Source organism: Erinaceus europaeus, chromosome 8 (genome assembly GCF_950295315.1).
Source record: "Erinaceus europaeus chromosome 8, mEriEur2.1, whole genome shotgun sequence".
NCBI classification, from domain to species: Eukaryota; Metazoa; Chordata; class Mammalia; order Eulipotyphla; family Erinaceidae; genus Erinaceus; species Erinaceus europaeus.
In genome coordinates this window covers 12,948,025-12,975,773 of record NC_080169.1, presented here as the reverse complement: position 1 = coordinate 12,975,773, position 27,749 = coordinate 12,948,025, and the positions used below count along the sequence as shown (strand labels likewise).

General features: G+C 46.2%; 1 protein-coding gene and 1 long non-coding RNA gene across 3 annotated transcripts in view; one reads left to right on the top strand and one right to left on the bottom strand.

Moving 5' to 3' along the window:
* Window positions 1–27,749, bottom strand: part of LOC132539866 (uncharacterized) — a 490,646-nt gene that overhangs the window by 59,519 nt on the left and 403,378 nt on the right. The window lies entirely within an intron of this gene.
* DENND3 (DENN domain containing 3) overlaps window positions 1–27,749 on the top strand; it is a 57,579-nt gene that overhangs the window by 776 nt on the left and 29,054 nt on the right. Inside the window, exons 2-9 of one of the 2 annotated variants that reach the window (XM_007534964.3) lie at window positions 6,951–7,230; window positions 8,534–8,649; window positions 10,560–10,702; window positions 14,088–14,199; window positions 18,948–19,067; window positions 19,885–20,103; window positions 24,354–24,469; window positions 27,532–27,687. In XM_007534964.3, the coding sequence (XP_007535026.1) occupies window positions 6,951–7,230; window positions 8,534–8,649; window positions 10,560–10,702; window positions 14,088–14,199; window positions 18,948–19,067; window positions 19,885–20,103; window positions 24,354–24,469; window positions 27,532–27,687 (1,262 nt within the window). Of the gene's footprint in view, window positions 1–6,950; window positions 7,231–8,533; window positions 8,650–10,559; window positions 10,703–14,087; window positions 14,200–18,947; window positions 19,068–19,884; window positions 20,104–24,353; window positions 24,470–27,531; window positions 27,688–27,749 lie in introns of those variants that run through there. The other variant, XM_060195920.1, reaches the window with a different exon arrangement.

Below are 27,749 nucleotides of genomic sequence, written 5' to 3'. Positions count from 1 at the left end.
GTGAAAGCTGCCCTTCTTCTTCCTCCCCTTTCTCCGGCTAAGTACTCCAGCAGCTAAGTGACATCCTTGTGTCCCCAGAGATCAGCAGCTGTGGAAATTCTCTATGCTTTCTGGTGATCTTACTGTTTTTGAGTTCTGGGGCTCGTACTTTTAAAAATGGTTTCCTTAATCTATTTTAGTGAAAGAGAGAGGTAGAAGATACACTACACACATGTGTGTGGGGGGAGAGGACTGCACTAACCAACTCTGGTTTGTGATTGTGCTGGGGATTGAACTTGGGACCTCAGAGTTTCAGAGCCTGAGAGCCTCAGGCATGAAAATCTTGCATAACCACTATGCTGTTTTCCCAGCCCAAACCTCTGCTTTTTTTGAATATGTGTGTGTCTCTGTTTTGCTTTGGGCCCAGGACAGTAGTGACTGTTGATATTGTTTCTCTCCAGTTAGTAGTCATTTCCAGTGGATTAGATGAATCCTTAACTCTACAAACCAATCATTTGTTTCCAGACGACAGCAACTTATGGCAGGAAAAGGCATTTTGGGCCTTTAAGACTGCAGGGTTGAATGGAAGTCAAGGGAAGTTAAACATTACTAAAGCAAATCAGACAGATGCTGGTGAAGTCTGGGTAGTCTTACTCTTTGGTTTCAGCGCAAAGACGGTGTCAGCTTTGGTGAAAAGCAAACTCTGCACAGAAATGATTTCTGCTCTTCCCTGCCATTTCTTACTTCCCGGACTTCATAATGGCAGTATCCACTTAGATCTGTGTCTCTCCTCTGACCCTTATAGATTGAGTCTGTCTCCCTGCCTCAAAGCTTACCAACTGACATTTCCTCTTCAAACAGGAGATGATCTAGTTTCATTTGTGGTCCCAGAAATTAGACATCTTTGTTTCTTGGTTGATTACAACATATCTGTTGTTTACCTCATCAGTTTTGAGAGGGAGATGAATCAGCTGGAGTATTTTAGTAGTACTTTTCTAAACAACATAAACGGACTTTTTCCCACACGAAAGTGATACTTGACAGCTCTGCATGCTAGCCTGGGCTCTTCATTCTGCGGTTTGATTTTGTTACAGACTTGGCAAAGGGTGGAGGAATAGGGAAAAAAATCTGTTAAGAGATGGATTCTGTTTCCTGGAATGAGCCTCTGGGATGATAGTTAAGACCAACCTTAATGTTATGATTAGCCGAAGATATGGTTTACTTTATTTTTTAATTTTTTTGTAGTTGTGCTATTGTGATTGTCCCAAGCTTTTAAAACAAAATTTGATATTTTTTAATTTTTAGAAATCGTCATTTCATTGTGCGTCAGGCATTCCCATGTAGCAACACATGAAATCAGAACCCCAGAAATGTGCAAAATGTATAACTTCTAGGATAGTGTAGTACACTAACTCTGTTTTGTTTCTTAGATGAGTGTGATGTGTGGTGTTTGCTTTGTTGAGGATAGTGAGAAAGAATTCAAGAATAAGCTTCAATGCCCATGTGAGTTACTGTAGTTGGCTACATTTCCCTCTGCTCCTTGGTTGCTATGGATACCATACAGGGCCTGTGAAGGAATCCATCTCAACATCTGCTCAGTGATGGAAAAGACCTTTCAGACGAGATTGGGCGTATTCAGGGTGGTATGGCTGGAGACGAAAAGACCTTTCATACTGCAGGCCACTGGCATCATTGTTGTGCATGAAGGCATGTTTTTTTTTTTTCTTCCCTCCAGGGTTATTGCTGGGCTCGGTGCCTACACCATGAATCCACCGCTCCTGGAGGCCATTTTTTTCTCCTTTTGTTGCCCTTGTTGTTGTAGCCTCCTTGTGGTTATTATTATTACCATTGTTGATGTTGTTCATTGTTGGATAGGACAGAGAGAAATGGAGAGAGGAGGGAAGACAGAGGGGGGGAGAGAAAGATAGACACCTGCAGACCTGCTTCACCGCCTATGAAGCGACTCCCCTGCAGGTGAGGAGCCAGGGGCTCGAACCGGGATCCTTAGGCCAGTCCTTGCTCTTTGCGCCATCTGCGCTTAACCCACTGTGCCACTGCCCGACCCCCGAAGGCCTGTTTTTAATGGCTTTTAGTGGAGAACAGTCTGGATTCAAATTTCCAGAGCAGCACTGTCCCACAGACAGTGGTAACAATCTGTATTCTTTTTTCCAAAAAATATTTTATTTATTGGATAGAGACAGAGAAATCAAGAGGGAAGAGGGAGGCAGAGAGGGAGAAAGGAAAAAGTGGTAGCACTGATTCACACTGATTCACATGCCTTCCCTTGTGCAGCTGGGAACTAGGAGCTTCAACCCAGGTACTTACGCAAGGTAACGTGTCCTGTACCAGTGTGCACCACCACCCGGCTCCTCAGTCTGTATTCTTTATGTGCACCATGCACCACAGCGGCCCTGGTCCACATATAGCCACTGGGCGCTTGAAGTGTGACTAGTGTGACTGAGGAACTGGGTCCTGCACTTTACTTAATATTATCTTACTTATGGTGCCGGGGACCAAACCCAGGGCCTGATACATGCAAAGCCTCTGCTGTGTTTAGTGAGGTACATATCCAGAAGATCTTCATTTTTATTTTGTTTTAATTCATTGTTAGTCATGGATCTGGACAGCATGGTTCTAGAACAGTGGTACATGTTTATTGGTTTTTGTTTTATTTTACAAAGAGAGTAGACCCTATGGGGATCCACTTTATAATCTAACAGAAATAAATCCATGTCTCAATTTATTAGGGTGTTGTAGTTTAATTGTCTTACTTTGCCATCTTTTTTTTTTTTTTTTCTTAATGAGAATGCTGGTTATTGGGTAGGGGTTTGGTGAGTCAGTGCTTGGGAGAGAGTGTAGGACGTTGGCAGGGTCTGCAGATAGGGCCTGCTAATGAGATAAGCACCAAAAAGTAACATGCACCTTGTATCAGGAAGTAACCTGTGTTACTGTGTGTCAGAACGTACATGTGAGCTGTCTTGTACCCAGGACTGTACTTTCAGGAATTTATTCTAACCAGGGAGTTGCATTTCTGCAAACACGTGTGAGGGGCCCATCCTTTGCCACTCTGCTCAGGTTACTCAGTGTGGTGAATGTGAGAACCCAGCTACCCCTCCACAGTGTCCGGCAAATCACTCACTAATGTGTTCCCCTATGCAATCATGTGCCTGAGGACAGGAAGCCAGGCACACTGAGTGGTGCAGTGGGAAAAGAAAGGGTCATTTAAATAGCATGGATGTGTTTATGAAAACAATTACATGTATCTAGATATAAATAATCGGAGGACTGTATCTCTTTGCTGTACTAGGTCATGTGCTTTGAGTCAGGAAAGGACAGAGAAGGGACTCCCCTTTCTCCTATTATTTCCTTATTATTGTTGTTTTTAAATGTTTTAAATTGTTTTACCCCAAAAAGACAGCAGGGACTTCCATTCTAAGGAAACAACAACAAAACAGATGCATGTAATGAATTATGAATGCTAAGGTGGCTGGATTTGGCCATGTGATTTTTTTTTAGCTAGTTATATTTTTATTAGTGATTTAAAATTAATTCACAAAATTATAAGATATAGGAGTCTAATTCCATATGGTTCCCACCACCAGTGTTTCCTGTCCTCCTCATCCCCTCCATTAGAAACTGCAGTTCTCCTATGGTCCCAGATATAGGTTGACTCACTCACTCTACTATTATATATATACACACACACATATATATATATCTATATCTATGTATATCTATGTATATATATATCACTTTTTTACATTCCTGCCTTCACTTCCTTTCTAAGTTACACTTACACCTATTGCTACTTCTGAGTGTCCTTCCTTTTTTGCTTTTCTCTCTGATAAGGGAAATAGGGCCTGGCTTGCTCTGCTGTTTTCCAGTTTTGCTTCTCTATTCATGAAGGTACAAAAGCAAGATTCCTGGTGACAAACACTTCAGGTCCTGGTAGAACTGGCATTCAGAGCCTTTTGGTCTTCTTTCCCTGTCCTTTGTCCCTCTGGGAGTAGGGTCCAAAATTCTTTTTGGGGTACAGAAGGTGAGAGTCCTGGCTCCTGTAATTGCTTCTCCACCGGACATGGATATTGGCAGGCTGATCCATACCCCCAGCCTGTTTCTGTCTTTCCCTAGTGGGGTAGGGCTCTGGAGAGGTGAGGTTGTCTGCCCAGGGAAATCAGGATGGACTCATAGTAGCATCTGCAACTTCGTGGCTGAAAGGCGGCAAGATACAAAGCAGGACAAAATGGTTAATGAACAGGGACCAAAAAGTAGGAATAGAACAGATAAAAAAAGGGATCTTAGGGTGGAAAGAAGCTAAAAAGTCTATTTTAGGTATGTTTCTAGGGGCTCATGTCTTTAGTAATCATTGTTTGAGCTTGATAGTTAACATGGGGGTGGACTAGAAATGTTGTCTGGGAAGATGGTGTCAGAGTTGAGAACAGAACTAGAAAGCCATATTAGGGCAGAAAGTAGCTCCCAAACTTGAAGAAACTATGTAAATACAACTAGTTGTTTACCACAGCCATCTAGTTTGGGGCCCATATATATTCATATTTAGCACAGGAGCCTGTGTAGCCTCTGAATCCCTGTCAGTCTGAGCTGACATTCCATGGTCACAGCTGGGAACATTCTAGGCTGCACTCACTTTAGGACCAGTCTTCCCTGAGTAGTAGGGTAGGATACCCAGCCTCCCCTTTGGAGAGTGGAGCAGTCCCTACCATATTTGCTCTGCAGAGAGGGTAAGGCCCTGGAAAGTCCTGCAAAAGGGCATGTGATGATGTTCCTGATGGAAGTGACTAGTGATAGTAGAGACAAGGATCAGTCAGAGGTCTAGGCCTATTGTATCTTATGTGGAAATCCAGAGATTCCATGACTATCACCCAGGTGATGAGGTGGCCTGGTAGCGGCAACAATAAATAATAGATGGATAAATGCCATCACTAAGTGAGCCAGTCTCTTGCCCTTTCCCAATGTCTGTAGTCCTTTCTTTATCTGACCAGCTTAGACTTTCTCCCAGTTGTTAAAGCGCTGAGTGTCATTTATTGTATCCCAAATAGGCAATAGGTTTCATAGGGTCTCGGCCATGTGACTTCTAAGTGACTAAAGGTAAATAAAGGGAATGATGGAAAGTTACGGACTTTACTGTAGTGACTACTGTTCAGTCCCGTTGAGTGTCCCTCCACAGAAAACCCAGTGCTGGTGTATGAATGATTGAGTGAAAGGCGCTAAGATCCATATTCCGGGGCCAGTGCGGAAGGAGTAAAGAGTCATCTCTGGAGCCCAAGAGATGACTCAGCCGTACAGCACAGGTGGGAGATGCTGAGTTCAATCCTGGCACCACATATGAGCTCCATGAACAGCGCCCAGGAAATTAGTTAATGGTCAAGTGGTGCTTTGGAGGGTTTCTCTCTTTGGTGTTTGTCCCTCCACTCCCCCAAATATGGTGAGGCTGCATGAAGGACTGGGCCAGCGAGCCAGAGAGTGTTGCCGAGGAGCTGGTGTGAACACTCCCACCTGCCTCTGATGTGAGCAGGGGCTCCTTGGGGGCCGTGGGGCTGAGCAGCCCACGTGCAGTGTCATCTTTTATCTCCTTTATTCACCTCTTGGAGGGAAAGCTGAGTGGACGCCCTACGGAAGCCGCACTCCACCCCGATGTGCACCAACGTCCTCATGCTCCTCTTTTCCTGCTCGTGCCTGGCCTGCCGTGCCAGAGTGTCCCCCCCCACACACACTGACCCTGTCCCCTTCTCACTCACAGGAGTGTGCCTCCCTCACCTGCAGCAAAGCCTTTTCCAAGCCCGAGGGCCCTGGCTTCTTTGTCAGCCTGGTTCTATACAGAGGTGGGCTGTGAGCCTGTCTGTCCACGCGCACCAGACTGAACCCCAGGCATCACACTCAGAGTGCTTCCAGGATTCCAGTTCCCTCAAACTAACAGAGAACTCTTTGTACAACCATAGTATAGTGGTCATGGAGGCTAGGAAAATTCCTGAATAGTGACTGATAAGGGATCTTATAGCTGGAAATCAGAGACAGCTGGGGCCCACCAGAGACCATAGTCCAGGGACAGCTGTGTCAGCTCCTGGCCGACATCTGGGGGCTTTGTGGGCTGGCTGCAAGGTCATTCTCCAGGATCCTTCTTAGCCAGCAATCTGACTTATAGTCTTATTGGGGGCGAGGGGGTGAGGGGATGGGGGCAGAGAGGGGATTAGGCTGTTCTTTGTTTGGAACAGGAACCCCTGGGACATGTAGTGTCTCCTTCTCTAAGCAGTGACTTCCTAGCAGGGTGGTAGGCAGTAGCGATCTCTAACAAGGGGCCATGTCATTGCTGTCCTTGTCACAGTCCATATGTCTTTCAAAAAAGATTTATTACAAACGAGAGGGAGAGAGTTTCACATGGGGCAGAGAGGAGAAAGAAGTCTTAAGTACCACTCTGGTACACGGGGTGCTGGAGACCAGCCTGGGAGCCTCAGGGGTGCGAGTCCAGTGTTCTCCCAGTTGAGTCATTTCCCCATTCCAGGGGAAAGTCAAGAGTCACATGACAGTACAAAGCTGCTCCTACGGTGTTTGTGGGTGTGGAGGTGACACCAAGAAAATGGATGGTGATTGCAGCAAAGCAAAGGACTAGGAAAGGGATGGGATGGAGGGGTTCTGGGGTCCTGGTACATGATGGGGGAAAGGGACCCACCTAGATTGGGGGAGAGGATGCCTTGCAGACACCCGTCATGGGGCAGGGACCCACCTAGATTGGGGGAGAGGATGTCTTGCAGACACCCGTCATGGGGCAGTGAGAAATTGTACCCACTTGTCAACAAGTGTATTGTAAACTATTACCACCACCCTCCATAAAGTGGAAAAAAACAAAGCAAGACAAAAAAGAAAAAAGAAAGATGGTGGACACATAGGTAGCAGGGAGGGAGAGGAGCAGGAGCGGGGAGAGCTCCAGTGCAGTGACTCACTTCTGCCTTTCCCAGGTGGCTCTGAGGAAGGGGGTCAGAGCCGCGTCTCCCCTGGAACCTGAGGTGCTGTCCGTGTTTGTGCCTCCTTTCGTCAGCACAGAGGATGGGCCTGGAGCTGCCAGCCAGGGTGGGAGCCTGAGCAAGTCTAGGAGGCGTTCCTTCCGGAAAAAGAGGGAAAAGCCCAAAGGCGAGGCCTGGAAGAGTCCCCCGCCCCCGCCCAAGGTGCCAGACCTGGAAGACATCAGTATCCCCGATGGGGTGGACCTTCTGACACTTCCTCAACTGTGCTTCCCAGGTATTCCATCCCCTGGGTGAACATGACTGTCAGCCACACACCTGACCTGTCTCTACGAGCCTCCTCACTTGTGTGTCTATTTTGGGGCTGTGTCTATTTTGGAGCTGTGTACTTTGAAATCTCGGTGATTTCAAAGCCAAAAGGATGCTTAGCTCAGCTAGCACTGCCCTCCTTCCCCATTTATTTCTGAAAGCTGAAGCCCAAAGAGAGGCTTTACGGATTGTCGGGTGGCATAGGTGCTGTGGGGATTTCAAAGACTTTTGATCTAAAGCCTGGTTATGGTGCCAGAGAAATAGTGTCTGCTTTGCCATGCAGGTGGTCCAGGTTTGGACCCTGTACCACAAGGTGGGGTGCCTTGGCACTAGAGGAAACTCCAGTGCTGTGGTCTCTCTTTGACTCTCTATCGAAATGAAAAAGTAGCCCAGAAGTGGTGAAATTATTTATGTGCAAAGTACCACCCCTGAATAAAAAAGTCTGTTCTTTATTTTAATATTAATTTTTGTAATTGAGAGAGACATGAAAAGAGAGACAAAGAAAGAGAAACCGCGACCAGAACACTGCTCAGGCCTGGCTTATGGTGGTGCTGGGGAATGAACCTTGCAACCTCAGGCATGAAAGTCTTTTGCATAACCACTATGCTGTCTCCCCAGTCCCCAAAAGCCTGTTCTCAAAAGTTTTGTCAGATGGGTTAAAATTCTCCACTTAGACTGGGGCGGCCTGCCCTCCAGCGCGCCTTTTGCTTGCCGTTCCATCCATCCATCTTTTTTTTTTTCCCCCCATGTCACTGAGACCAAGAGCCCAGGCTTATAAGTATCCCACTGGGATACCAGTTCCTGGTGCTTCTAGGCTTCATTTTTTCACTGACCTTGGAAACAGTTAAAGTAACTGGTGTAGGGCCAGGTGGTGGTGCACCTGTTAGAATACACATTACCCAGAGCAAGGACCTGGGTTCAAGCCCCTAGTTCCCACTTGCAGATGGGAAGCTCCATGAGCAGTGAAGCAGTGCTGCAGGTGTCTCTTTTTCTTTCCATCTCTGTCTCCCCCTTCTGTATTGGGCCAGGTCGTGGGGATTGCAACCTGGGATCTGCTGGGATGCTCAGTAGGCACCACTGCCTCCAAGCATTCCTTGGAGACATCCTCTGTGGGTGTCCACTTTTCTCCTCACTAAATTCTCAGCGCTCAGGGCAGTGGCACCTAAGGGAGGGAGGGCTGGCTGGGAACATGGCTCCTGTATCACCCAGCCCTCAGTGTGGATGCCGTAGGTCCCCTCATGAGCTTTCTTCTTCCTCCCTCCCACCTCCAGGGTGTGTGTGTATAACCTCAGAGCCACAGGAGGACCGCATCCATTTCCTGGTACTGACCGACGTCTGTGGGAACAGAACCTATGGCATCGTTGCCCAGTACTCCCGCAGCCTGCATGTACGTGAGTGCCTGACTTCCCTCCACAGCCACCTCTCGGCCTCCTTGGCCTTCATGAAATGCACACAACTGTCACCGCTTTAACCTGGCTAAAGCGCACAGTTCACACACTGGGAGGTAGGCCAGGAGGCCCTGGGACTGAGCACTAGCACCACGTGGGAGCATCACGGATGACACAAGAGGAGCTTCTTGGGTAGCAGACTTCAGACTGCGGGCTCTAAATAATGTGTCACTGCTAAGCCCCAAAGGGAGGGGGCCTTCTGTTGGGCCTTCTTAAAAAAAGTTACTTGTTGGGGGCCAAGTGGTGGCACACCGGGTTAAGCACGCATAGTACAAAGCACAGGGACTTGCAAGGATCCTGGTTCAAGCCCTTGGCTCCCCACCTGCAGGGGGATCACTTCACAAGCGGTGAAGCAGGTCTCTGCAGGTGTCTGTCTATCTGTCTCTCTCTCTCTGTCTTCCCAATTTCTTTCTGTCCTATCCAACAACAACAATAGCAGCAGCATCAGCAACAACAACAATGGAAAAAAAATGGCCACCAGGAGCAGTGGATTCGTAGTGTAGGCACTGAGCCAGCAATAACTCTGAAGTAAAAAAAAAAATATATATATATGTTTATATTTTTATGTACTCTTTTTGCCCCTGGTATCTTTTACCTGGTGTGATGTTTATGCAGGTTGGAGCACACGTCTGTGGAAGAACATTCCCGGCCATGGGCAGATCATATTATCATACTGTGTTTATCTATGACCAGTCCATGGCATTTGGCTTCTCTCTTTCTCTTCTCCTTTCTTTCTTTCTTTCTTTCTTTCTTTCTTTCTTTCTTTCTTTCTTCCTTCTTTTTTTTTTTTTTTGCCAACAGGGTTATCACTGGGACTCAGTGCCTGTATCATTCCCAGCGACCATTTCCCCCCCTTTCTTTTCTTTAAAAAAATTTTTTTTGATGGAGAGAGAGAGTGAGAGAGCTACAGCATTGCTCCACTGCATGCAATTTGTTTCTCAAACAGCTAGTCTGTGTTGGGAGCAGAAGGACAGGACAGGCCTCTGTGAATGCCTACCCCATGCCACCATCAATGACCTGGATTACCTTCTAGGATTTTGTTGGGGTGGGGAGAGGAGGCAGAGAGGCAGAGTTCCTGCCCTTGTCTGTCTAGTGCTTCCAGCAGAGGAAACATCTATAGATCCTGAATCTTGCTGAAAAGTGCTTAGAGAGATAGACTGTAAAATAAGTATGACAAGGAGAAAAAAATGTTTTGTTTTTTCCCCCTTTTGTTGCCCTTGTTGTATTGTATCATTGTTGTGGTTATATTGTTGTTGGGTAGGATAGAGAGAAATGGAGAGAAGAGGGGAAGATAGAGGGGGAGAGAAAGATAGATGCCTGCAGACCTGCTTCACCACCTGTGAAGTGACTCCCCTACAGGTGGGGAGCTGGGGATTCGAACTGGGATCCTTACAACAGTGGTCCTTGCGCTTTGCGCCATGTGTGCTTAACCCACGGTGCTACTTCCTGACCCCCCAAAAAATGTTTTTTTTATCATGAACTAGAGTAGAACAGGCAGGGTTCACCCTTCCACTTGGCATTTAACACAGCAGGTGCTGCACACCTGCCTGTCTGTGGAGCCCCCTCTCTTGTCCTCCAGCAGTGGCGAGGCTCAGGCCTCTCCTGTTGCCTCTGTGGACCTGTGACACCTAGGTGGCACCTCCACACACACCAAAAGGACTCCATGTTGTTTTTTTTTCCTTCTTTTTCCAGCAGACTGTCCCTCTTGTGCCTTACTACTCTTTAGTGGCAGGCCTGCCCCCTCCCAGACTGCTGGCCTCCTTGTGACAAGGTTACATAGTCTGGGTGGTTGCATAGCCCGAGGTGTGCCTGTCTGGAGGTGACCATGTGACCATTGCTTCTTCCCCAGGACGAGTCTTGCTTCTACAACGGCAATGCCCACTGGGAGTCCTCGGGGCTGAGTGCCAGCTCCACCGGCTGCTACGTGCCCTTTGCGGTGTGTGTGGTTTCCAGACTGCCCTACTACAATGCCCTCAAGGACTGCCTCTCCTGGTGAGCTCAGTGCACCACCTGAGACTGACAGTTGGTGGGAGGGCAGGTTCAGGTTTGGCTTTAAAGAAGATGTATCATGAAAACCTTTTTCTAGCTAGCTGAGAAAATCAGGAGGCTGCTATCACTTTTGATGAGATCTGATGACATTTAAAAAAAAATCACCCTTTTTTAACCAGCTGGAACCCCACACATTGCTGAGGAGAATGTAAAATAGTGTAGCCACTGTAGAAACGTTTGTGGGTACCTCAAAAAGTTAGAGTGTCCATATAAGTCAGTAATTCTGGTCCTTGACACATACCCAAGAGGACTAGAAGTGTATGTCCATACTAAAACATGCACACAAATATTCTCAGTAGCAGTTTATAACAGCAAAAACCAGAAACAATCTAAAAAAAACCTTACCTTTTTTTTTTCGCCTCCAGGGTTATTGCTGGGCGAATCCACTGCTCCTGGAGGCCACCCCCCCTTTTTGTTGCCCTTGTTGTTGTAGCCTTTTTGTGGTTATTATTGTTGTTGATGATGTCGTTCGTTGTTGGATAGGACAGAGAGAAATGGAGAGAGGAGGGGAAGACAGAGAGTGGGAGAGAATGACAGACACCTGCAGACCTGCTTCACCGCCTGTGAAGTGACTCCCCTGCAGGTGGGGAGCCGGGGGCTTGAACCAGGATCCTTAGGCCGGTCCTTGCGCTTTGCGCCACTTGCGCTTAACCCACTGCGCTACCGCCGGACTCCCAACCTTGCCTTTTTAAACTACTGTCTTTTTTCTTTCTCTCTCTCTTTTTTTTTGTTTTTTAACTTCACTGGAGCTTGACCACTCTGGGCTGACTTATTTATTTATATATTACTCTTTTTTTGAAATTTTTATTTATTTGATAGGACATATAAAGACATTGAGAGGGAAGGGGGAGAGAGCGAGAGGGAGAGGGAGAGAAACAAAAAGATAGATAGATAGATAGATAGATAGATAGATAGATAGATAGATAGACAGATAGGCAGATAGATAGATAGAGAGCACTACTTTACCACTTGCGGATCTTCCTCTCTGCAGGTGGGGACCAGAGACTTGAACCCAGGTCCTTGCGCATGATAATGTGTACACTCAAGCATGTGTATACTCAAGCAGATGTACCACTGCCTCTCCACCCTCCCCTGACTTCTTCAGAAAGGAAAAGGGAGACAGGAGATGGGGGTGGGTGGTGGCTCACCTGGTTATGCCTCTGGCCCCCTCCTGCAGGGGGAAAGCTTCACAACTGGTGAAGGAGGGCAAAATAAAGGAAAAAGAAAGAAAAGAGAGACAGAAGAAGAAAGAGAATGACACCACTGCACCAAAACCTCGTTCATGTCATGGAGGCTGGGCTTAAACTTGGCTTGTGTGCGTGACAAAGCAATCACAGTATCTAGGTGAGCTATCCCGACAGTCTCCAAGTTTTCTTTTTATGGACAGTGATTGTCAAGTGATCAGAACTAGAAAATATGGCTGGAGAAGAACTAATGGTAGATGTGAAAAAAAGAAAGAATGCAGCCCAGCTACAAGAATTTGTTTCTCTAGCCTGTTTTTTATTGTTTTTTTTTTTTCCTTCCTACTATAGTGACATTATAAATACTATGCCTCCATGTGGACAGAATTGGGAAAGAATCTGCAAAGTTGTGTTTGGGAAAGATGAAGTCAGTTTTTTTTTCCCCCTTCTGAAAACCATCACCATAATACGATTGCTATATTCTCATAAAAATTCAGCTATGGAGGAATATTGACTTGTGTCCGAATCCTGACACTGGCTCTATGAATAAGGATTGATTTTTACTGAAGTGAAAAAGATAAGCTGTTTGATGGCTGGGTGTGTGGTAGCCTGGTGCTGTGGAGGGAGGGAGGAGAGGTAAGGTATCTTCAGCACCTCTGTGACCTCCCGGCCAGGGGGGGACACTGCTGGGCACCCTGGACCCCACGACAACTCTGAGTCCACATGGCTTCTCTCCTGTGGGCTATGGTGTCTTTTTTTTTTTTTTTTTCTTTGCCTTCACTGTCATTGACCACATCATAAAACATTAAAAATATTTCTTGACTGAATATAAAGTGAAGAAATAAATGATCTGATCTATTAGAACATGTATCAGACTGTCTACAAACTTCTTTTTGAAAAGCAGCATCGTGTCTGAGGACAGCTCGGCTGGTAGAACACTGGACGTGCATACCAGAGGTCTCCAGTTCGATCGCCAACGCTGCATGTACCAGAGTGGCGCTCTGATGTGGTTTCTTCTTCTCTGATTTATGGGAAACTCTGCCGTATTCAATAAATAAGTTTTGTTTGTTTTTTTTAAAGAAAAGGAAATCAGTATCCCTAGAGTCTGTCCATGTTAGGTCTGCTTATTTAGTACTTCTACATATAAAGTACTGAAAATCGGCCGACATGCAAGTAAACCTACCCACATAGTCAGTGCGCTGTTGACTGGTCATACCAAATACAGACTCCTCCAACCACTGCCCAAACTAAGCTACACAACATGCCGTCACCCCCACAAACTTCCCTCACCCCCCCATATAGGCATTTTCTAGGCCCTCTATTTCACGATACCCCCACAGCCATTTAGCACTATGCTTTGAACCATGTATGTGAGAAGTCAGAAAGCATTTTGGAAACACATTTTCCTAAGCACTTTCCTTTGAGATGTCTTCTTAAAATCATTATTGGACAGAGACAGAGAGAAATTGAGAAGGGAGGGGGAGCTAGAGAGGGAGAGAGACAGAGAGACACCTGCAGCCCTGCTTCACCACTTGGAAGTTTTGCTCCTGCAGGTGGGGACCAGGGGCTTGAACCCAGATCCTTGTGCATTGTAGTATGTGCACTTAACCAGGTGCACTACTGCCTGGCACCTTGAGATGTCTTTTTTACACACACAGAAATGCTGTGATTCTAATGCCTTTGTCCAAATTGACTAACCCATGTCACTAGCTCCTGGATCAAAAGGCAACCAACCCTTGCTTCCTCTCACCATCCCCAGCAGACACATACCACGATTCCCTTTTTGTCCCTTTCAGTCATAGACCTACCCTAGGAGTCTTGCTTTTGTGGCTTAACGTTTAGATGAGTACCCTATTGGTGGAAAGTTCTGGAATGGCTGATACACACCCTTACAGGGATTGCAGCTCTGACCAGAAATGCTGAGGATGACACTGAATACTTCATTTTGTCATTAATTTTTTTTATCAGCCTGAGTACAGGTAGCACAGTGGAAAGGTATTTAACCTCAAATGTGCGGTCCTGAGTTTGATGCCTGGCATCACATGTATTAAAGCCATGCTCTGTTTCTCTCTCTCTCTCTCTCTTTCTCTCTCTCACAAACACACACACACACATAAATAATTGTCTCTATTTTTTTTTAATTTCAGCTTATTGACTCACCTGAAGTTTTGTAAAGATTTTGAAGTTGACAATCAAATAAAAGAGTTTGCTGCAAAGCTATCTTTGATACCCAACCCACCACCTGGACCTCTCCATTTGGTAAAGACATCTGGAATTATATCTTTCTTTGCAGATAGTAAAAAATGTAATATGAAAAAAAAGGAACATTATGAAGATAGTTTATTAAATTCTGATTGTGTCTGAATTATGCTTCTCCAGTTCCTTTTTTTAAAAAAATATATTTATGTATTAATGGATAGAGACAAAGAAATTGAGAAGGAAGGGGGAGATGAAGAGGAGGAGAGACAGGGAGACATCTGCAGCCCTGCTTCACCACTTGTGAAACTTTCCCCTTGCAGGTGGGGATCAGGGGCTTGAACATGGATCCTTTCTCAGCTTCTCCAGTTCCTTACAGAAACAAAAGCTAGAAATAATTTATTTCTGCTGAATAGCAGTCTGACATGCTCCTCAGCACTACATAAATGGAGCATTCCTTATTGCAGCCGTAGCAGTTTCTAAACTATAGGATCTTCCTTTTTTTTGTTAGTTTTATTTATTTATTTATTTATTTTCCTTTTTGTTGCCCTTGTTGTTTAACATTGTTGTGGTTATTAATGTCGTTGTTGGATAGGACAGAGAGAAATGGAGAGAGGAGGGGAAGACAGAGAGGAGGAGAGAAAGACAGACACCTGCAGACCTTCTTCACCGCTTGTGAAGCGACTCCCCTGCAGGTGGGGAGCTGGGGACTCGAACTGGGATCCTTACGCAGGTCCTGGCGATTTGCGCCACGTGCGCTTAACCCGCTGCACCACCGCCCGACTCCCTAGTTTTTGTTTTTTAAAAAGATTCCAATTAAGTAAACATCTTGAAATATATAGTAAATGCCAAGTTGATTTTACTCTCTTCACTCCTTTTGGAAAGATAAATGTGTCTACTACAAATTAAGAAATTTTCTAAAATTGGTTCTCAAGTCAAATACTTAGGCCTAAGTTTTGCTGAGTGACTCAGGATAAATAAGTAATTTCTTTAGTTGTTAGTATAGTTCATTCCCTGGAAACATATAGCATTTACCTAAATTACAAATTTTCTTTTAGTTTATCTGGTGCGCTGGGCATTATTTTTATTCATTCTGTTCAATCGTGATTAACTATAATTAAGCAGTATTTTTTTTCAGTTATTGTTGCTATTCACAGTGCCACTGTTACTCTGATAGTGGACACCCACCTCCTAAACTGTTCTGTGGAATTCTACACCGGTTTTGTGGTGCGATTGACTATTTCAAGACTCCAGTCTTCAGGGCAAGGGAAGCTTGGAGTAAGGAATGCTCCATTTATCTAGCATGGAGGAGCATGTCAGACTGCTAACCTGTGTGAGCTAATGTGTTTTAACTCAGCAGTTTCTTTTGTTTATTTATTTTTTTGCCTTCAGGGTTATTGCTGGGGCTCAGTGCCTGCACCATGAATCCACTGCTCCTGGAGGCCGTTTTTCCCCCCTTTTGTTGCCCTTGTTGTTGTAGCCTTGTTGTAGTTATTATTGTTGTTGTTTATGTCGTTGGTTGTTGGATAGGACAGAGAGAAATGGAGAGAGAAGGGGAAGGCAGAGAGGGGGAGAGAAAGATAGACACCTGCAGACCTGCTTCACCGCCTGTGAAGCGACTCCCCTGCCTGTGAAGTGACTCCTCTGTAGGTGGGGAGCCAGGGGCTCGAACTGGGATCCTTATGCTGGTCCTTGTGCTTTGTGCCATGTGCGCTTAACCCCTAACTCAGCAGTTTCTAAAGTATAGAATGTTCCTTCCTTTTGTTTGTTTTCATTTTTTAAACAGATACAAATTAAGTAAACATCTTAAAATTTATAGTAAATGCCAAGTTGATTTTCCTCTCTTCACTCCTTCTGGAAAGGTATACTTATAAATCTTGGTTTTCTACATGTTTATGGTTACATGGATACATTTTAATACTAGGGCATGTGATTATGAACTTGAAGTGTCCATGTCTATGTAAAGCTGTTGCTGGTTTTAGTGGATGTGAAAGGCGTTAAAACAATTATTCTCTTAAGAGGAATAGATTTGGATAAAGTTATCATAGTCACAGTTCTTTTTTTTTTTAACTAACGTATAGTGGACATGTAGTATTTGTTTCAGTCGCACAGCATCATGATTCAATATGTATATGTTAGTGTCCTAAAATATGTCTTTCATTTATTTACTATTATTGTTTTTTATTATTTATTTATTTTTAAAATTTTCTTCACCAGAGCACTGCTCAGCTCTGGCTTATGGTGGTGTGGGGGATTGAATCTGGGACTTTGGAGCCTCAGGCACAAGAGTCACTTTGCCTAACCATTATGCTATCTACCCCTGTTCTTTTTTAATTCTTAAAAATATTTTACTTATTTCTTTATTTTGGATAGAGACAGAGAGAAGTTGAGAGGGAAGGAGGAGATAGGGAGGGAGAGAAAGAGAGACCCCTGCAGCATTGTTTCATGGCTCAGAAAGCTTCTGCCCTGCAGGTGGAGACTGGGGACTTGAACCTGGGTTCCTTGAACACCGTAATGTGTGCACTCAACCAGGTCCGAACTGTCATAGCTGGCAGAGAGCTGTAGTTCTGTTGTTTGAAGTAGGCATGGTTATATGCGTTTGTGTACATGTGCATATGTGTCTGTGTACTTTTTCTCTGCACTTTGCAGGTCATGGACTTAGTGTGCAGAACTGAAAATACATTTTTCTTTTTACTACATCTGACTCATCTTCTGCGTTGCATTACATTAGATTGCAATGTAGTGCATTGCAAAAAAACTTACTACTGTTTCTGGACCCTAGTCAAATGCAATTTGGATAATATTTGCCTAATGGATCTCTCCTTTCTCAGTCTCTTCATTTGTAAAGACATATAGTAACAGAACCTGACTCTGAGTAGCTCCCCCCCCCAAAAAAAAAAAAAAAACACCTTTTCTTCTTCACAGCCCCTGGTCACCATGTCTGTATGTGTTCACCTGTCCCATATAACTGAAATCTTAGGTGCTGTAACATTTCCAGCATGGCTCCCAATATATACCAGCTCCACACACAGGCTATTACTGGTGTTATAACTGGCATGGGTGTTGGTTGTCATCTTTAAATGGGTGGCTGGGTGACACACTTTCTCTTAAATGCTGAGAACTGCTCGTATCTACTTGGTGACTGTTCATTAGAGCTTGGATTATTTAACTGCTTTAGTCAAATGAAAAGAACATTATTGGCCGTATAAATGAGTGTCTTGTTTTTTAAAAGTTGTTTATTATTGAATAGAAACAGAGAAATTGAGAAGGGAGGGGGAGCTAGAGAGGGAGAGAGACAGAGAGACACCTGCAGCCCTGCTTCACCACTTATGAAGCTTTCCCCCTGCAGGTGGGGACCAGGGGCTTGAACCCAGATCCTTGTGCATTGTAATGTGTATGCTTAACCAGGTGTGCCACCGCCTGGCCCCTCATTATAGCTTAGATAATTTTTTTCTTTTTAAAACATCTTTATTTACTTATTCCCTTTTGTGGCCCTTGTTTTATTGTTGTAGTTATTGTTGTTGTTATTGATGTCGTTGTTGGATAGGACAGAGAGAAGTGGAGAGAGGAGGGGAAGACAGAGAGAGGGAGAGAAAGACAGACACCTGCAGACCTGTTTCACCGCTTGTGAAGTGACTCCCCTGCAGGTGGGGAGCCGGGGGCTCGAACCAGGATCCTTATGCCGGTCCTTGTGCTTTGTGCCACCTGCGCTTAACCAGCTGCACTATCACCGGACTCCCTAGCTTAGATAATTTAACTGTGCTTTATTTAAATGAAAAGGATACTATTGGACACATGAGTGAGTCTGTTTTATTTTTAATGTGTCTTGTTTCTAAAGACAAGAAAGCAAAGAGACTCCGAGTATTGCTGGGACTTGTGCAGTGTCTTCCTTAAGGGGAATTACAGTCCTGTTTTCAGTTTGCATGAACGTTTACTTCAACGAGTGGCTCTGGCGACTGCAAGTATCTATAGTGATGTTTTGTTCTGTGACCTTTTTCTCTATCTAGTCTTCTGCTTCTCCCAACTTCTCATCCTTCCGTGCTTTTCCTTGAGGAAGGAAGTCTGCACCAACAAAGGTCTGATGGCTTCTTTCTGTTCCTCTTCCCCAGTGCTTTGCTTGTCTAGATTGTGATGTTTAGCTCATGCAGTGGAACTGCTCTCTCAGGCTCCCCTACATTTCCCAAGCACCCTCTATGTGTCTGACTCTTTGTGGGGAGGGGGTGTCAGCTTGCTGCTTGCCCCTCCATGTCCTCAGCATGCTTCGAAGCCCTCAAGTGGAAGGACCGTGTGCCTAACCATGTCTTTCACACACAGGAGGCAGTCTGTGGATCTAGAATTACATGTGTTATTAAACATAACCTCCGCTAGAAGAAATGCCTCTCAGATTGTTTTCTGAATTACATGTTTTTAAGAAGCTTTGGCTATTCCATTGAAACACTAAGAGAATACACAATAATGTACTAACTGAGGAATATCTAGCAGTTAGAAATTCAAACGTGCTTAATCTGAAGTCTGTGCTCATGGGTATGCATATTTGGGTGGCAACTGATTTTTGCTATGCCAACCAACAGCTGGATAGTTATTTCAACAGTTTAAGAATCTGACCTAGAAATATGTCACATATGTAATTTCTGTATGAACCACTGTTGGCAGTACTGTTGATCTTTAGCCTGTTTTTGTTATTCTGTGACATCATGTGTCATGGTGAGAAATGTTTTCTAATTCTGTGCAGACAGTGCCCTAATAGTGAATTTTAGAACCCTCTGCTGGGAGCAACTCTCTGAACTAACTGTGGAAATTGGTTGTCACAGATATTTAACATGAAGCCACTACAGATTGTATTTCCCTCCCGAGCGGACCCTGAAAGCCCCGTCATCGACCTGGACCTCCACCTGCCCTTCCTGTGCTTCAGAGCCGAGAAGGTTCTGCAAGTATGTTTCCCTCCACACTCTTTGTGCTCACTGCCTTACTGGTGCTTTGAACTACTGCTGTGTCAAGGGCCAGTGACTCCAGGGGCCGGGCAGAGTGCACATGTTACCATGTACAGGGACCTGAGTCCAAGCCCCTGGTCCATGAGTGGTGAAACAGTGCTGCAGGTGTCCCTTCTCTTTCTCTTCTGTTTGTCTGGTCTCTCATTCTCGGTCCCTTTTTTTGTCACCAGATTATTGCTGGGGCTTAGTGCCAGCACTATGAATCCACTGCTCCTGGCGCCTATTTTTTTTTTTTCATTTTCTCTTTCTTTTTTTTCTCCCTCCCTCCCTTCCTTCCTTCCTTCCTTCCTTCCTTCCTTCCTCTCTCCCTTTCTTTCGTTCTTTCTTTCTGTTTTATTTGATAGGACAGAGAGAAATAGAGAAGGAAGGGGGAGGTGGAGAGGGATTCTTCTTCTTTCTCTTTCTCTCCTGTTCATATTTCTCTTGATCCAGCTCTTTCTCTCACCCTGTATCAAAGAAAAAATTAAAAAAAAAAAAGGCCACTGGGAGTGGCGGAGTCACTGTGCAGGCATCGAGCCTCATTGATAACCCTGGTTGCAAAAAACAAGTGAAATCAAAGGCAAGTTCATTCCACAATGCAAAAACCAGCGTGTCTAAAACACTTACCCTTTGCTGAGTCTCGTGGGTCTTGTCTCGGCAAGCCAGGAGACACGTGTGAGACACGCACTGCGGCTGGTTCTCTGGGTGGTGTGGTCATAAGCGCTTCGGACTCCTGGTATCTGGATGGCAGCTGCACGCAGTTTGTGCTTCTCTCCAGATCCTCACGTGCCTCCTGACAGAGCAGCGGATCGTGTTCTTCTCCTCCAACTGGGCCCTGCTGACGCTGGTGACCGAGTGCTTCCTGGCCTACCTGCACCCCCTGCAGTGGCAGCACACCTTTGTGCCCGTGCTCTCGGGACAGATGCTGGACTTCGTCATGGCTCCCACTTCGTTCCTCATGGGTTGCCACCTCCACCATTTTGAGGAAGTCAGCAAGGTCAGGTCTAGATCCAGGGAGATGGTATCGCCCCATTTGTAAGCCCAGTTGCCTCTGCCATAGACGCACACGTACACGCACACGCACACACACGCACACCCTTGGCGCTCCTTTGTAGTGCAGGGAATAAACCCAGGACCTGAAGCATGGTACGACATGTGCTCTACTTGCTGGACCAACCTCAAGAATACCTGGCGTGGTCCGGGCAGTGGTGCACCCAGTTAAGACCACGTATTACCGAGACTATCTGGCTGTAGTGTACTCAGAGCTGTGCCAGCTGATTTATAGCTAGCTAGTCACCACCCCTGAAAGGGAAGCCCTTCTTCTCCCTCACAGCCCCTGGCCACCATGAATTGACTTTCTGTCTATAGATGCACCTGTCCGATATACCTGGATTTGATGGAAAGGGAGCCGTTTAATGTTGTGCTCTTTTGTCTCTATCTTCTGTCACTTAACATATGCTTCTCTAAGTGTCGCTCGTGCTGTGGTGGTGTCAGTACTTTGTTTTTATGGCTGAGTAAGGCTCTGTTGTGTGGCTGTGCCACACCTGGCTAGGCACTCATCAGCTGATGGGCTCCTGTGTTGTTTTTCCCTTTGAGCTGTTGTGGATAGGACTACTGGCAACGTTGGCGCATCAGTTTCTGTGCAGCCATGCATTTTCAGGAATCTGTGTGTCTGTCTTTTTTTTTTTGCCTTGATGACTGTTCCTAGATCTCGGTGCTGGCACTACGAATCCACTGCTCCTGGTGGCTTTTTTTTTTTTTTTTTCTATTTTATTTGACAAGACAGAGAGAAATTGAGAGGAAAGAGGGAGACAGAGGAGAGAGAAAGACACCTGCAGATCTGCTTCACCACTTGTGAAGTGTCCTCCCCCTGCAGGTGGGGAGTGGGGGCTTGAACCTGGATCCTTGTGCAGGTCCTTGTGCTTCCTACTATGTGTTCTTTAAAAAAATTTTTATTTATTTATTTATTTATTATTGGATAGAGATAGAGAGAAATTGAATGGGGGAGATAGAGAGGGAAAGAGACAGAGAGACACCTACAGCACTACTTCACCACTCATGAAACTTTCACGCTGCAGGTAGGGACCAGAGGCTTGAACCTGGGTCTTTGCACACTGTAACATGTGCACTTAACCAGATGCGTCACCGCCTGGCCCCATACAATGTGCTCTTAACCCAGCGCACCTCTGCCTGCCCCCCTTGCCCCCCATGTGTCCATTTCTCTTGCATCTTTAGCCCAGAGGTGGAATTGCCAGGTCATAAGCTAAAAAGCTCTAGGTGCCACTCTTTGGAGAATGGTCAGCGTGTCCACAGCAACCAGGCCTTTTCATGCCACGTCCTCTGCAACACTGGGTGACTTGTCCCCGCCAACACTGTTGTCACCTGTCTTTCTGATTCTATCCAGCCGGTAGGTGAAAAGTGGGGCCTAACTATACTATTGATTTGCTTTTCCTCAATGTCTGACAATGTTGGATATCTTTTCAAAATATTCTTTTAAATATATATATATATTTTTAAATATTTATTTTTTATTCCCTTTTTACATTTTATTTATTTTATTTTTGAGAGAGATGCAGAGGGAGAGGGAGAGAGCGAGAGAGCGAGCTTTTTTATTCCCTTTTGTTGCCCTTGTTGTTTTATTGTTGTAGTTATTATTCTTGTTGTTATTGATGTCATTGTTGTTGGATAGAACAGAGAGAAATGGAGAGAGAAGGGGAAGACAGAGAGGAGGAGAGAAAGATAGACACCTGCAGACCCTCTTCACTGCTTGTGAAGTGACTCCCCTGCAGGTGGGGAGCTGGGGGCTTGAACTGGGATCCTTACGCTGGTCCTTGCACTTTACAACACCTACACTTAACCCACTGCGTTACCGCCGACTCCCTTACTTCTTTATTATTGGATAGAGACAGAAATTGAGAGGGGAGAGGAGATAGAAAGGGAAAGATAGAGAATGGGAAAGCTATCGGGGGAGGGGGTGGGATATGGAGATTGGGCGGTGGGAATTGTGTGGAGTTGTACCCCTCCTACCCTATGGTTTTGTTAATTAATCCTTTCTTAAATAAAAAAAAAAGAAAAAAAAAGAAAATTAACTTTATTTAAAAAAAAAAAAAAAAAAAAAGAAAGGGAAAGAGACAGAGAGACATCTACAGCCCTGCTTCACCACTCATGAAACTTTCCCCCTACAGATGGGGACCAGGGTCTTGAGCCTGGGTCCTTGTGCACTGTCATGTGTGCACTTAGTGCCACTTCCTGGCCCCTCAAAACATTCTTATTCACAGTTCATGTAGGGTAGCTTTGCACAGAACCTTCTATTTGAACCTTTCCAAGTGTACACAGTAGATGCTATGTCCTCTTCTCCAATATCAACAGTCTCTAGCCCCCTGTCCTGATTTTCCCTGGAGCACTTGAAAGCACTTTCCAGATGCCAGGCCGTTAACTGTCTGCTCCGGCAGGGCAGGGGGCCGTGCTAACTTAGTGCCTCTTGGAGAAGGAGGCGGGTGTCTCTAGTTCTTGCCAAAGCTGATGATTCACCAGGGGAAACAGTTGAGGATATTCATGGAAGGAGTGGAAAATTGTCATCCTGACTGTCTTGGTTTTCTTTTTCTTTTTCTTTTTTTAGTCATTAGGGAAAAAAGTTCTTTTGGCTTCAGCCTCCTCCAAAGAGAAACTTTATTTATTTATTTTTGCCTTGTTGGCAATTTCAATCCACAGTCATGAAAGAAGCCTTTTTGGTGACTTGCCTGTGCTGGAAGTTTTCAGGGAAAACAGCAGGGCTTAAACAGAAAGTGCTTTGGGGGGTGGAGATGGTTTGGAACTTTCCATCTCTGAGGGTGGAAGTCTGGAAACAACCCTGTTGTGTGTCTGTGCCGTGACTTGAAAATGTTGGGCGTCAGAGCTCACAAAGGGCAGTCCTGCTGTCCTTGCGGGCATAGCACTTCATATGTTTCATCAGTGTACCTTCAGTCCGGGAACACAGGAAGAGGTTGAGCCACACGTGGCTTGGGGAGTGTGGGCCTTCAGAGAGACGTCACTGCCCTGTTCAGAATTCCAGATACCTGACATTGTTTATGTGTTTTGTCACAGATAAGAGTTGACAGGTATACCGTCTAGATATTTCAGAAATCCTAAGTGAGTCCTGCCCAAGTCCCAGTTTTTATTGGAGCCAAGCTGGCTGGGGCCTGGCAGGCACGCTGAGTATCCAGTGAAGTGGTGCTCAAACGGGTTCCTAGAATGCCTCCTCCAAGTTCTTTGAAGTAGTCCTGACGGTGCTTGTAACAGGGTCGAGGAAAGGCTGGAGGCAGGTTGAACCTTGACTTAATGACAAAAGTATATTCATACAAATTTAGCTCATAACATAACACATGGGACACATATACGCGCGCACACACACACATATATGTTGTCAGAGAAGCCATGAAGCATTTTTGCGTAGAAAAATAGAAAACTACATCATGACTTTTCCAGCAACTACATATACATCAAGCCTTACCTTTACCCTATATTTGTATTGAATAGAAGTTAAGGCTTTGTGTTTAAAACTTTTAAAACTTTTTTTTTTTTTCCCAACCAGAGCACTACTCAGCTCTGGCTTTTGGTGGTGCAGGGGATTGAACCTGGGACTTCCAGAGACTCAGGCATGAGAGTCTCTTTGCATAACCGTTATGCTATCTATCACCCTGCCCTTTTTTATTATTATATTTATTTATTTATTGGATAGAGATAGCCAGAAATTGAGAGGGAAGAGGGTGATGAGTGGGTGAGAGACCGAGAGACACCTGCAGCCCTGCTTCAGCACTTTTGAAGTTTTCCCCCTGCAGGTGGGCTTGAACCTGCGGCCTTGTGCATTGTAACATATTTGCTCAACAGGTGTGCCACCACTTAGTCCCACCTTGTGTTTATATTAGAATAACTTGATTACCAGGGGCCAGGTGGTGGTGCACCTGGTGAAGTGCTCACATTGCAGTGCACAAGGACCCAGGTTCAACCCCCTGATCCCCACCTGCAGGGGGAAAACTTCATGAGTAGTGAAGCAGGGCTGCAGGTGTCTCTCTGTCTCTCCCCTCTCAATTTCTCTCTGTTTATCCAATAAGAAATAATAAAAAAAGAATAAAAGGGAACTTGATTACCTGAGTGAAAATAAGACAGCAGATACTGCTGTCTTGACTTTGCCACATGTACTTCTGTGTTTTCAAAGCGGTATACAAATTCACAGGTTCTCAGGTCCGCTTTCACCAACGTGTTTTGTAGGAAGCTGATGGGTTGGTTTTAATCAATATCGACAATGGAAGCATCACACACTCTAATGACAATGAGACTGATGTTCCTGACACCCCTCTGCTGGCGGCACAGACCTTCATTCAGAGGTAAAGGCTGGGCTTGAACCTGCTTGAAAAATGTCTGCTTAGGCTCTGTCCTTGCAAACTTCTTAGTATCTTTTCTAGTCTGATCTTACTGACGAGATATTTTATGCATTTAGAGTTTGGGAATGAATGTTGTGTAATTTTAAAATAGATGTCATTTGTCTTTCTTCTGACCTTGTGTAAGTACCAGTTATGACCCTACAGGGCAGGGGATGGTCACACACCCTGAGAGCCCACCTCACTTCTGTGCCCAGTGGTCCCCGTCTGTGACCCCTGTGGCTTCTTTCTGCTTTCACTCACATCAGTGGTACAGAGTCAGTGCCCGTCAGACGGCTCATATTGGGTGTACTTTTTAGCAGATTATTTGTGCCCCTTGTGCCCGAACTATCTGGGACTTCATGATGTCTGAGGTCCTGGGGTAAGGGGGTTACCATTTAGCTCACAGGACCTTTTGGTTTTTTAATTGCCACTAGGGTTATCACTGGGGCTTGCTTGGTGCCTGCATGATGAATCCACCATGCCTGGTGGCACTTTCCCCCTCTTTTTATTTGCTTTGACAGAGAGAAATGGTGGGGGGGGTGGGGAGAAAGATACAACTTTAGTATTGTTTCACTGCTCGTGAAGCTTCCCCTCTAAAGGTGGGGCCTGGGCACTCGAACCTTAGTCCAGGCACATGGTAATGTGTGTGCTTGAGGGGGCACCACTGCCTGGCCCCTCCACCCACAGCCTCACAGTGAAACTTATACACAGGAACCTCCCCTCTTTGCTTGTTCCTTCCAAGGTACCACAAGCAAGCATGGCTGAATTTCTCCTGTGGGCTGTCTGTCCTCTCCTGCCCTGGGACCCAAGGCCTCAGGGGACCTGAACCAATGTGTAGGGAGAATATCTGTGAACTTAGAGGGTGAGACTCACATGCCAGCCCTCCTGTTTACCTTCTGATAAGGGAGAATGCTTGCCTCCACTTTCAGGCCTTTCACACTGAGACTTTCTAGAACTGATGTTTGCTAGAGCCTGGCAGAGCTCCTTCTCAAGTGCTCACTTTGGTGGAGTGTCTGGAGAGGGGTAATTTCTCCCGTCTTGGGATGTTATTAGACTTATAGACGATATACAGCAGGCCAGATTCCTGAGAACCCAAACCTTCATGCAGTGGAACTTCTGGTCAGCTCAGCTGTGAAAGGCTGAGCCCCTGACCCGAGCCTCGTGGTCACTCTCTACACTGGAGACCCAGCGGGTGCAGTGTGTCCACACATGACAGCATTTGCCCAGGAGGGACCAAACATGGTTATGTCACAGCCTGGAAACATGGTTATGGCACAGTGGGTAAAGCATCGGACTTATAAGCATGAGATCCTGAATTTGATTCGTGGCACTGTATGTGCCAGAGTGATGCAGGGATTGGTGGTTCTTTCTCAGTAATCACTTAGTTAATCAATTATCCAGCCAGTCGAACAAAAAGAAAGCCATCCATCCGCATGACATCCTGTTCCTAGCTGCCCTCCTTGCCATTTGTCTTAAACTTATTTGACAAGAGTAGTTTTGCCAAGTCTTCCCTAGGGGCTGGGGAGGGATCCGCAGCTGCCCATGCTGAGACACTGACTGAGTCTTATGAGGGGATGGAGGCTCTGGGGGAATGGACAGTCCTCTCCGCAGATGCACTGTCCCTGTGCAGGGGACGGGAGGAGTCAATGATGAGTGCAGGCACCAAAACCTTCCCCTGTAGAAATCGCCGCAATGTATCCCCGTCTCTCCCTGCCTTCTGCCTCTCTGTCAGTGAGAAACTAGCCTGGAGCAGCCCAGCCACTAATGCTTCTTCCAGGCAGGTACTGGGTGGTTTCTGCAGGTGCCACCCACTCAGGCCATCCCCCAGCAGTGGGGTGACACATTCATTGTGAGACTGGCCTGACAGCTCCCTTCCATCCTGTGCTGGGGCCACACTAAGCCTGGCAAGTCCACCTGTCCCCAGTGTGGCCTTTTGTGGCCGTCTGTGTCTTACTTTTCATTAGTTCTGCCCAAGGTCTGGGTAGGGGTCTAATTCCTCCATCCAGGCTCTTTGTTCTGCTCCCGCTTCACCCCCTTATGCCTTGAGATTCCCTCTCTCCCTCTCTCTCCCTCTCTTCCCCCTCCCCCTTCTCTCTCCTCTTTCTCTCTCCCTTTCCATCTTTCTCTTCCTCTCCTCCCTCTCTTTCTCTCTTTTCCTCTCCTCCCTCTCTTTCTCTCTTTTCCTCTCCTCTTCTCCCCCTCCCTTTCCCTCTCTTTCTCCCTCTTTGCCACCAAGGTTTTCACTGGGCCTAGATGCCTGTAGTGCCTGCTATTTTCAGCAGCCATTTTTTTTTTGATAGAAGATGAGAGACAGAGAGAAGACAGAGGAGACATTGCAGCTCTGTGAAGCTCCCCTGCAGGTGCTCCCACTGGTGGCCAGCAGCTTGAGGTCGTGTCCTTCCTCGCACTGTAACGCACGTGCTCTACTAGGTGGGCCACGTGCCAGTCCCTCTCTTTTGCTTCCCCCTGGAAGCTCACAGCAGCATGGTGCAGGTGGAGCTGTGCTGAGGAAAGCTGGTGGTCTGTGCTCTTCCTTAAACCACCCACGTGATGCCTACCCCCAGGTTTCTTCATATTGCACTGCATGGTGTAGCCAGGGAGGTCACATCACCTGGATAGAGATAGCTGTGTGTCTCCATCCCTCTGTGTTCCTCTCCTTGTGTGCTGACACCCCGGTGCACCCCACCCTGAGTGACCATCCCCTAGTGGGCCAAGGACGGCGATCCCGGTGCGTTTGGTGCCTTGGACTCTGTAATGTGCAGTTGGGAGCCGCAGCAGTTCTTGTCTGTCCTGGAGAGAGTTTGTGCCCTCGAGGTGCTGGGATGGAGAAGGCATGGCCAGGGTCCAGGCTTTCCTGAGCACTGTTGTGACGGTCTGCGGTGTCGGGAGGTGAACGAACTCCCCTCAGAGCGAGGGAGAGGTATTCTGAGCTTCTCAGCTGCATCCACGTACAGGGCACCCGAGCCTCCTCCTGGAGCGTTCTCCGTGCCAGCACACCACAGTTACAGCCGCCTGTTCCTTTGTAGGGTGCAGAACCTTCAGCTGCATCACGAACTGGATGTGGCCCACCTGGGTGCCAGCACAGACCTGAACGAGGGCCGCACCCGCAGGCGGGTCTGGCAGCAGAGACTCAACTGCCAGATTCAACACATCAGCTTGCAGCTGCTCGTCAACATCTTCAGGTGGGTGATGGCCACTCGGACCAGCCGGTGCCACTTCTCCTGCCCTGGGAGGCCCTGCTCCC